This window comes from Mytilus galloprovincialis, chromosome 1, assembly GCF_965363235.1.
Source record: "Mytilus galloprovincialis chromosome 1, xbMytGall1.hap1.1, whole genome shotgun sequence".
NCBI lineage: Eukaryota > Metazoa > Mollusca > Bivalvia > Mytilida > Mytilidae > Mytilus > Mytilus galloprovincialis.
The window spans coordinates 19,299,669-19,311,773 of NC_134838.1; the positions used below are offsets into that span (position 1 = coordinate 19,299,669).

The 12,105-nt window shown below is 30.7% G+C and overlaps 1 protein-coding gene across 4 annotated transcripts in view; it reads right to left on the reverse strand.

The window, feature by feature from the left end:
• Positions 1–801: 801 nt before the first annotated feature.
• LOC143068334 (tetraspanin-1-like) overlaps positions 802–12,105 on the reverse strand; it is a 47,555-nt gene continuing 36,251 nt past the window's right edge. For all 4 annotated transcript variants that reach the window (XM_076242297.1, XM_076242324.1, XM_076242316.1 and 1 more), the window contains 7 exons: positions 7,229–7,429; positions 6,863–6,937; positions 6,282–6,401; positions 5,748–5,847; positions 4,935–5,074; positions 3,860–3,943; positions 802–2,712 (listed from right to left, as the gene is read on the reverse strand). In XM_076242297.1, coding sequence (XP_076098412.1) covers positions 2,614–2,712; positions 3,860–3,943; positions 4,935–5,074; positions 5,748–5,847; positions 6,282–6,401; positions 6,863–6,937; positions 7,229–7,429 — 819 coding nt within the window. In that variant the 3' untranslated portion in view covers positions 802–2,613. The remainder of the gene's footprint in view (positions 2,713–3,859; positions 3,944–4,934; positions 5,075–5,747; positions 5,848–6,281; positions 6,402–6,862; positions 6,938–7,228; positions 7,430–12,105) is intronic.

Here is a 12,105-nt window from a genome sequence, read left to right on the forward strand (position 1 = left end):
CTTTGTTACTGATAAACTAAAACCTCTTGGACTTCCACAGATGTGTATTCGTAGAACATTCTGAATTCTGATATAGTAGTTAAAGTACAAAGTCCCTGTCGTCATCTTGTTAAAACGATAATATTTACATTAAAAGTATGTTAATATCTTCATATTTTCTCGATATTGGCACAGATGGACGATTTCAATTTAGAATCTTTGACTTCCGTGATGATTTCAACTTTCCAATTGTCAACTTCACATTTCCCAGTAGTAACATACATTCTGCTCCATCTCAATTGATATGTAACACTCGCGCATGTTTACATTTTTTTACTTTAACAGGACCATGCTTCAAACACAAACATTGTTCCAAACGAGTAATTGGACAAAATGACTGAATTCGATACTACAGACATTTTACGACAACTATCACGAATGGTTGACCAATACAAAATACATACGTTTCAATTCACTAGCAATACGATTTCACAGTCTTTGATCTTAAGATTTCATAAAGTTAAAAAAAAGATTTAAAAAAAAAAAAATAAGTTAAGCATTTTTTAAACATTGTGGAATTCGAAACTTTTTGTGGAATTTTTTAGTTTTCAATGCGCTTTGATTTTTTTTATTTGGTTTGATATTTACCTGTTAATGTGTTTCCCTCGGTTTTAGTTTGTAACCCGGATTCATTTTCTCTCAATCAATTTATGACTTTGATTTGGTCTTCTTAGTTTTTTTATTCGAGCAACACTGGTGAGTTGAGCGTCTGCCATACCAAATTATGTTTGGACACTGCTAGAGGTCGTAATATAACTCATCTAATACAAAATATTTAATATTTCTTGTAGAATTATTTACAAAAACACAGAATAGTAAAATAATAAAAAATACTGTATTACAGTATAACAAAACAATCAATATAGGAACCAGTCTCTACATAAAATGTTGATGCCAACGACATGATGTGATAAAAAACATTTAAAACCAAAATCGTGTAACATAATGTTAAAATGTGTTAAAATGGCAATTGGTCCCATCAGATATAAACATTGCACATTGATTTCAAAATACATGCAGTAAAACATATTGTGAAATACTACATAACATGAAAAATCATCATAGGAATTACAAATCACTTTTAAGCATCAATCATACAATACATTCTACCATTCATTCATTCACTCCTTTTATTGCACAGAATTGTAATAAAAAAATGCTGCTTTTCAATATTTCACTTCAAAACAATAATATTCACTTCTTACAAAATCAATTTCTATAACCATAAAAGAAATACACATTTTTATCATATATTTGATATTTAAAGTTGTATTTGACTCGCAAATATGAAAAACTCGATTTGAAAACGAATTTATAACTAAAATGATGCAATGAAAAATGCAGATTAATATTAAAATTAGATAGAAATCATAATAAATAGTACACTCTTAAATATTTTAGTATACAATGACTAATTTATTGGTTAAAATGGATTTCATATAATTAAAAAAATAAGTAAAGCCTTTTCTAAAAATTGTGAAATTCGAAACGCTACTATAAAATTAATAGCACAAAAGTTTTGATTCATCTAAACTAACTGTTTTCGGTGATATTTATATAAATGAAATTATTTACATATGAAAATTTGGCATAATAATGTGTTTGCTTCATCAATAACTGCATAACTTTTTACTCTAGAGTTTTTTTTATGTATAAATCTTCGAACTACATTTAGAAAGCAAGAATTGTCTTTGGGTATCTACTAAAGCTATCTATAACTCATAAATCATGCATTCTACAAGCAAACTATTTACTGAAGTTATATCGAAATTCTTTTCACACTTTCCAACTATACATTGCACAAATACATGTACAATAACAACCTTTCATGAGGTACCATGTATATATCCATATCGTAAAAGCAAAGCAATACATCACTTGACTAAAATGGCAATTTTGCTAATATAGTAACTTTATATAAAGGAACAAGTAGTTTAAAATATACTGACAATTTTAAAAGAAATATATTGATAACTCCTAAACGATAACACATTGTAATATACTTATCAATTTAAATGTTTTATATTATACTAATTGATGCTGAGACGTTTTCTTTCAAATGAAAAACGGCCTGCACTTGTTCTACGTGTCACATTGAGTTAAAAGAAAAAGAAAAATACAGGATAATTACAATTTAAAGATTGCATCTGTTTTGAATAAACAATTCTTCACAGTGTATATTAGCAGTAATGCAAAAATATTCTGTAAAGAGATGGGACTAAATAAACGGATAAAGCGCTGTGACGTGGTCATCAAGCATTTTTGTATGCCCTATATTAAATGTGCGTGCAATTTTGCGCCAAACGGGAAACGCGTTAAAACAGTTTTATTGAGGCATTTCCTTATTGAAATGCAACAATACAGTGAAAGGGCTGAATGTCTTCGATTGTCACGTGGTATGGGTTATTCCCAACAATTTCTAGCCTCGACTTAACAGTTTAATAGAGTAGCTTCGACCGGAAACGTCGTCTTTGGTATTTTGTCTCACGTGTCTATCATATGCATCTCCATATATGGCACTTTGAGAGGGATTTTAAGAAATCGGACGGAAGTTGTTTATTCATGAGTATAACTTCATACTTCCGCCTCTTGTCCATCGTCGTCATCGTCGTCATCCTCATCTTCCGGATTTACATTGGCACAAAGATAAAACGATATCACAATACCAGCTATCTACAATAGAAAAAAAAAGAGTAATTTATTATAATGTGTATATCATTTATATAGAATGCATTGTTTTATTTATCTAAGAACAAAATAAAATAATACCAATGTAGCTCGGTACTTTCTTATTATGACACATAGGAATGTTGATTTAAAATTTCTTCTGAATATAAAAATCAAGGAACAAGAAGAGTATGATAGAACAATTATGAATATTGTTTGCAATTTCTATTGTTATTGTTCTATAGTGCAAATTTTGTATTCTTGTTTTTCATTTTGATAATGTGCTTTATCTATTTGCATTTTTGTGTTTCTTTGTTACATATGACGTGGCTCTGTACTTATACATCCCGTCATTGTGTTATTGTGCTTTGGTAAATATGTGCATCCTTTTCTTTCATATTTGCAAACGTACATTGTCATGTATATGTCTTTTTGTGCTTCTTTGAAACATATTTTATTGTTTTATAGTGATTATGATTATAACACAATGTTGACTGCTGTATCTATCTTTTGACATTTTTACCTATTATGTCTACTTTTGTTCACACATCGTTGTCAATATAATACAGTTTTACACGACTGTCATACAAATAAGAAGTTTAGCTAGCTATAAAACCAGGTTTAATTAACCATTTTCTACATTAGAAAATGCCTGTACCAAGTCAGGAATATGACAGTTGTTATCCATTCGTTTGGTGTGTTTGAGCTTTCGATTAGGGACTTCCGTTTTGAATTTTTCCCTGAGTTCAGTATTGTTGTGCTTTTACTTTTTGCTAAAAATCATGCTATAACATAACACATATCTTATTTTCATATTGATAACCATATGGAAAAAATCTCAGTTCTTATATTACTATTGTGGTTTTTTTTTAAAGTATACTTTAATCTATTAATCTGTGATACGATAAACGAAATTGGAAAACAAAACAAAACAGAACAGAACAGAATAGAACTTAACCAAAAGAACAATAAAACAACTCGTCAGCATTGTGTTTCTCGCTCTTTTGAAGACCCGTTTTTGGCCTTCGGCTGTTGTTTGCTCTTTGGTCAGGTTGTTGTCTCTTTGACACATTCCCCATTTCCATCTCAATTTTATTTCTTGTTATATAGAATGATATACTGTAGGAATTATTTCGTTTACAAAACCACCTACCAGAAATACTGGAACTGCGCCTGCTACTATTGCAATGTAAAGACTATGCTTTTCTAAATATTGAATAGCTTTGTCATAGCAACCCTGAAATACAACATTAATAGTTTTAATTAAAGAATCTTTGATAATCAGTATGTATCTAAAGAATTATAAAATCTGAATAGTATCAGAGTAAAACATGCATGTATAAAAAGTAAAATCACAAAAATACTGAACTTAGAGGAAAATCAATTCGGAAAGTCCATAATCACATGGCAATATCAAATAACAAAACGCATCAAAAACGAATGGACAAGAACTGTCATATTCCTGACTTGGTACAGGCATTTTCAAATGTAGAAAATGGTCGATTAAACCTGGTTTTATAGGGTACTGTGCTAACCCTCTCACTTTGATGACAGTCTCATCAATTTCCGTTATATTTACATTGATGTGTTAACTAAACAGACATGTATGTATCAATTTATCAATGCTGTAAACAAACTCATCCTAGATATGAGGATTGAAAAAATGTATTTACGCCAGACGCGTTTTTCGTCTACTAAAGACTTATCAGTGACGCTCCAATAAAAAAAAAATTAAAAAGGCCAAATAAAGAACGATTAGATTAGTGTTATTCTTCATGTTCTTACCGGAAATGAAACAACTTTAATAGCATATAATTGCTTACATTAACTTTATTTGAACTCTGGTGAAAAATTGTGTCATTGGCATTTTAACCACATCTCATTATGTTTTAACATGTTTTTTTAGTGTTTGGGTTTCTTGCAAAAGTCACGACTGAATGTTTAGTAATCCATGGACTTTTTTTAGAATTGAAAGTCCCTGAGTAATCTAAAAGTTAATATTTTTGATATGTTTACTTTATTTATCCCAATGAAATAGTCAAATGTTTTTGTATTGATATTGAGTGGTGAATTTGATTCTTTTTTCTAATTTTAATATTCTACAAATTGCATTACTATTGACCAATTCTATTTTATATAAACGGCCGGGTAACTAGTTATTATCAAACCGAATTAAAAACTTTCATTCATCAATACGAAAACATTTTCATATACCGTGATAAACTTACATTCGTATATAATGCAGGATTACCATGGACACTTGGGTCTGGTCCCTTTACGGGAACACCATCATATTCACTATTTATACCCTGACAGTCGTGGGAAGGCCACCCTGGATGACAACAACTCTCTGGTACAAAAGGAAACACTTGAAAGAGAAAAAAAAATATAATATATTATAAATGTGTTTAGGAATACAATATAACAATTGTAAAAGGTGTAAATATATCCTGATAAACATTTGAGATATAGTGAAACAATTATCATAATAGAAACTACAGACAGAATAAATAGAGATGAACAGACCATGGTACGTACGGGCTTTAAAGATGGACGCAAAATCTGTAAAAGGCAGAGGATAACAAGCAGACAATCAAAATTCATAAGTCGGAAAGCAATTCACAAAGCTATAGCAACAACAAAAAGACAAGCAAGTCAACATTACATCACATAGAAAACTAAGCACCAGGAACCGGACCAAAAAACCGTGCACCGGAATGGTAATGCGATACTTATCCACATGTAACTATATGGAGAGAGCTTTTATAGGCTGTGCCTGTTGCTCAAACATTTTCATATCTTAATAAATAAATGTTTAATCAAATCACATGTGACTGTGACGCGGCTAAACAAGGTCACAAAAACAAATTTAAAGTTAAAACTGATGCTTAATGAAAGGACCTGCTTTTTTTTTAATTTTTAACACATATAGTACCTTTAATTTCATGTATGACAAGTAGGTGTCTTTTTATCTATACTGTTACTTTTATAACAACGTTTACCAATATTCAATTTCCATTCATATTGAGTTATAAACTTACTCTTTTGACTAGGCCGTTTTAAGTACCAAGCAGTTCTTCCTTTGTAAAAAGCCCAGGAATAGCGTGATGTAATATTACCATGCGGACCACAACATTCTAGCTGCAATACAAAATCAAAGATCAAGTACATTTTGAATAACAAAATCAAATATTAATGTACATTTAGCTTTAGTTCGAGTTAACTCTGATGTCCAACGGTTGGTTGTTTTGCCAGACAAGCACAGAAATCCAGGAAAGTAATTCATGAGCAGAAATTCTTTTTGAAAAATTAACAAAAACAAAAAGCACGTTTTCTGATATGGATCTTCGTCTTTTTTTATATATATAATTTCAAAACACACAAAATTTCGGATGGAAATGTTTCATTTCATAAAACATTACTTTTGTCAACTAAATGCAGTTTTGAATAAATTTGTACACACTCATTGGCGATTGTACTTTGGACTGCAGTCTATCAAATGTCTGCCTCCATCGACAATACCTATGTTTTCTTATTTCCTAATTTGACCATGTTGAACGTGACAATTAACCTACCGTTCGTTGCATTGCATCCCACGCATCTGTTAAAAGTCTGTTTTCTGAATTTTTTATTATATCAACATTATAATTATATTCTAAAGTATCCTCGAATCTTCTCTTCATTCCTTCGGTTATCTAAAAAAAAAAAAAAATATATTAATAAGTATATAGTGATGCCTTAAGGTGATACGAGAGGTTATTTGTCAAAATGTTGTTTATATGGTTTTTTTTAATGGTAAAAAGTACAAATCACCGTCGCTTGTTTACAAACTACATTTTGTGATTTTTGTTTACATTTTGTAATTATTTTTTGCTGAAAAAAACAATAACAAAATTCCGCAATGGAATATAGAAAACTAACCACATCTTTTCTTTCGAATGATTGAGATTATATATACTTATGCAATAATGAATTAGGGAGTTTCGTGTGACTATTACTCTAACACCAAAAAAGAAATAGTTATTACTTTTTCGCTAGACCCGTTGGTTCGTTTTTGTAATAAATCAGTAAAAAGAAAAATCTCACGATCTGAAATAAACTTGTGACAAAGTTGCAAATATGTATACAATACTAATTATTTGAACATTACACTTACTTTTGTTCTGAAAATAATACCAATTACACTGCCTCCGACAAGCACACCTAGCACCATAAATAAAACTGTTCCATACTGTAAATAGATAGTACATTGTTCAATTACTGAAATCTGGACAAAGGAAAATGTTGATAATTATATGTAAAGAACATTCAGTTTATTATCAGTTACTGACGCTGCTGTCTGTTGGCCATGTATCATTTTCTTCTTTTTCCTGTTCATTTGTACATACATATACTAGTAATTACTATAGTGATAAAGGTATTATTTTTAAACTTCTAGTGGTTCTTTAAAACTTTACATTTCTTTAATTTGTCGGGTTTCGAATTAATTTCAATTATAAAATTGACGAATGTAAGTACTCACAAATCCGAGGACATATTTATCCTGTCTCATAGTACCACAGCAACCACAGAAGGCAAGAATAGCCACAGTGCCACCACCTGCCACTAACGCATACGTCACATACTCGAACAGACGAGAATCTACGATCGCTGCTATCTCCCTTGTACTGTAATCTTTGACCAGCATCCATATTCCTAATCCTAAAACACCCGCTCCAAGTATCTGAAAGGATAAAGATATATACAATTTATACTAAGTAAAATTGAGAATGGAAACTGGGGAATGTGTCAAAAGACAACAACCACGACTAAAGAGCAGAAAACAGCCGAAGGCCACCAATGGGTTTTCAATACAGCGAGAAAATCCCGCACTAGAGGCGCGCTTCAGCTAAAGATTTGGTAGAAGTAGTTTTTCCCCAACTTTTTTTGTAAACTTGGCACTAACGAGGATATTGCCTTTATGACATCGGATCCGTTGGAGCAGTAATATTTAGCTAACCTCTTTCCCAAAAATTTCGATCATAAATCACAGAAAGCATGAGCAATCTTAATATACACTATTTATGTCATTGACGTACATCCATAGCTGTATAACATTTCTTTAATGTCTGCTAGTCTTCATGTAATTTCCTGTGATTCAAAACTACTTTTTTAATATTTCATGTCAATGTTTTGTCTGGATTGTACGATCATTCCCCCCTCCCCTTGTGTATTCTTTATGGTATTGTAGAAGAGAAGATTAATAATATGGTATAAAAATATCAGGGTGCGGAATTTCCCCGCTGTGTTGAAGACCAATTGGTAACCCTCTGCTATTTTCTGCCCTTTGTTCGGTCTGTTGTCTCTTTGACACATTCCCCATTTCCATTCTCAATTTTATCATTTTAATGTCGTTCTGTTTATCATTTGAATACTATACGCAAAGTCGCACATACATTCATTTATAATACATGTATTATTTATCTTTTACTTTTTTGTTGTCATTTCCGTTATACATGTTATAACTATGGTTATTGGTTGCACAAGTTTTTGCACTGAACACATTTGTATGTATTGTTATGTTAGTTCTTATAGCAAACAGAATAAGGATGAGAATTATAGTGTTTCTGTTCTTTTTTAGTTATGAAATAAGAGAAGAACTCGATTATTTTCAGATTGATCTTCTGCTATACTATAGACTTAATATTATAATTAAAAAAAGTGATATTTGCAGTGTTTTTAAAAAAAAAATAATCCTGGATTCAGATTTTACGTTGTTTTGAAACAATGTTGAAAAATAAATATTTGTTTTTACGTTAACTGTATGACATGTTTGCTTCCAGACTGAGGTTTTCCATTCTATTACCGTATTCAAATATATACAATTTTCTCTATTTTCCTATCAAATACTGGAAGGATTGTATAACAATGTCTTAAGTGAATCAATCTGCTTGCGAGATGCTATTTGTTTCTCCTGCCAGGGTTCCTGCTTATTGCATTAATTCATCAATTGAAATTCAATGATACAATGCCTTTCTGTCAGAAATACAGCCTTATAGACAATACTCCGAACAAAGTCCACTTGATAAATCACATGATTTAATGTCTATGGGCAAACTTGATATTAGGGGATTCAACAAAATGTAATTTTAGGTGATGTGTGATTATTCACCATATCGATATATCAACAAAAATGTGTTTTTGAAGACAAATTTGTAATGTTAGGGTAACGAAGGCATCTGTTGACAATGCATTAATCAGTATTAGGGTCCGATATCTCTTCCTTGCAGATCATCAAATTATGATGGCAGTCACCGCTATCTTTTATCCCGTTTTGGAAACTTCTCAAGTGTCAGGACTTAGTGACATAACTCATCTTACTTAATCATTCATATATTGCATTAACATATAGTTTTATATTTTTATCGTTTCTATGAAGTTTAAAGAGCAGACTAAATTATAAAAGATTATATAACGCAGTTTGAACAAAGAATTCAGTTCAGGCAAAGTAAATGTAATTTGGAAGATATTGAAAATAATATGTGAAGCTTTTATCTTCCAGAGATGCAGTCAAGTAAAATTTTGTGAAATAGGTTTATGAATGTATAGAATGAATGCAAAAAGCGGCCAAAATATGCCTTTTTGTTTAAACTGCGATTTCTCGACAATTTCTTCACAGAATTTAGATAAAGTTAAATGATTCAAAATAATACTTATTGCTTTAACAATTTCCGTTTTAACGATAAAACAATTTAAAATTCAAAACAGATAGACAAAAAGATATATAGATACTTGTATTCAGGACAAAATTTGTCCAGCTTTTCTATATTCTAAACTCTGGGTTCCGTTTAAAAATATAACATTTAAACTTAGCAGTATCTAAATTTATTCCACTGAGCCTAGGTTAAAAAAATTTAAGATCCACTTTCAATGTCACCAGTAAGTTCAAATGCACTTCAGATATGGCAATGAAATTCGCATAAGCTGATCTGAGAAGTTGGCGAGGGAAATGACATGTAAATTCGTTTCAAAAGAAGTTCCTCGGGACGTGACTAAACATAGCGATGAGAATCCATCGCTCAATAAACTCATTACAGCAAATTACACTTCATTGTATTTTACACAGAGACCAATTATTATTCCAAATACTTTATAATGAGAGTCTTTATATTTGGGGAAATATGTAGTTTCTATTATGCAAATAGATGCAAGTATTTAATGAGAACTGTTAGATAAATCGCTCGAAATGCGTCGTTGGTATATTACATGCTGATAAACCGTTGATTAACGCAAAATCTTTATCAATTAGGTCATACTTGAATAGAAAGTTTAATTGATATATGTTTTGTAATTGGATTTGGTTAGATTTTAGTGAAAATACAAGCATACACATTAGCTTCAACTTTTTGTGGTGTAGAAATACATGGGTTTTTTGTTTTTTATACAGATCATGTAGATTACACCTTTGGTTTTGTTATTATAATTGTTTTACTCTAGTATTTTTGTTTGCCCTTTATGGTTTACTTTTAAGTGTGAGCCAAGGATCGTAGTTGAAGGCCATACTTTGACCATTAATTTTTTATACATTGTATTGCAAGTTATCTCATTAGCACTCGTATATCATGTACTCTTGTAGGTCAAAAGATGAGCTTTACTACAAAAATCACATAATTATGAAGATATTGAAATTAAGATAAAAATGAAATTGATGTCAATGTCATGTGTTTCTGTAGTGCAGATCGATGTGTATTTCACCAAAAGTACAGCGACGATGGTTTCATCACGATAAAATAACTTTGTTCAATGAACTTTGGAATTTAGTCCAGGTCATGTTAAAATTATCCTATACTAAGGTCATGATTTTCACTTCACAAAATGAAGTTGACCTATTACTCGTAATGACCGATAGATAACCGACCGTAATTACAAACACTTAACTTTCCTAAACAAATGCCAATGTAATGTCAAATGTCGTTGTCATACATACAGACATGTACAGACATACAGACATGTATATATTGTAATGAATCGGACCAATACAATAACAGTTATAACGGTGACGGTAAATGAAGAAAAGCATGACATTTACAAAGTGTTGTTTTCAATTTTTACTCATAATCATTGTAAAACTGACCAAAATCATGATCATTGTAAAACTGACCAAAAATCATTGTAAAACTGACCAAAATCATGATCACTGTAAAACTGAAAAATCGTAATCATTGTAAAACTGACCAAAATCATGATCATTGTAAAACTGACCAAAATCATGATCATTGTAAAACTGACTAAAATCATGATCATTGTAAAACTGAAAAATCATAATCATTGTAAAACTGACCAAAATCATAATCATTGTAAAACTGACCAAAATCATAATCATTGTAAAACTGACCAAAATCATAATCATTGTAAAACTGACCAAAATCATGAAAATTAAATGATGATAACATGAGGTTATGGTGAGGTGAACTTTTTTTCAGCCAGGAATGATTTTACAGTTCAAATGAAATATAGGTCGTCTATTACTCATACTAACTGAAGATACAACATGAACATGAAAATTTAATGTTGATCAAAAAGTACCATACAATGAGATCAATGTCCCTTCCAGACTTCCGCTGATTCTGTATGAAAATATGCTTGAGTTATTACTTATATTACCTGCAAAGATCAACAAACCACTAAAATAATTAAAGCAATTGAACTTTTTAAAAGAGACCACGCACAACGGAAATTAGCCAGTTCATGGAAAACTTCAGACCTCAAAGTTTCTGTAGATGATAAAGATATACTAGTATTGCATTCATTTCTGCTCTTCTGCGTTCTCATAAGAAATAAATCTCAATACTAAACATTTATAAATGAATATGTCTCGCCCATTATTTGTATCTGTGCTTACTGTAGTGTTTTGCTAGCAGTAATTGTATTGAAGAATTGACTAGAAAATTTAACTCTTGTTTATACTTTAAACTTTTTCTAAGAAGACATAAAATTGATTCCTATTTCAAAAGTTAAATGGATCAAGACCACTGAAGTTCGTCACTGTCTGAAGTAAATACAATTACAATCAAACTGACTAAATCTCCGTGAAATAAAAAAAAATCAACATCAACGTTAAATTACGTTAAATGTCATTTCAATGACTATTCTTTAAAATATAAAAGATTAAACATTTTACCAAGATTCTCGAAAAATATCTAATTTAAGATATGTATAGTAACTGCAACAATGATAATCAACAAAAATCGTAATTATTCACTTAAGACAAACAAATCAAAATCTGACTATAAGAACCGCTTGATCATAAATTCACAACGTATAGGTTATAAAAGGGGACAGTTAACGTTATTGTAAGGCATTGAAGCATACATATAAGGTGTGGCAAGTCAGGGACGGATCCAGGATTATAAAGGAGGG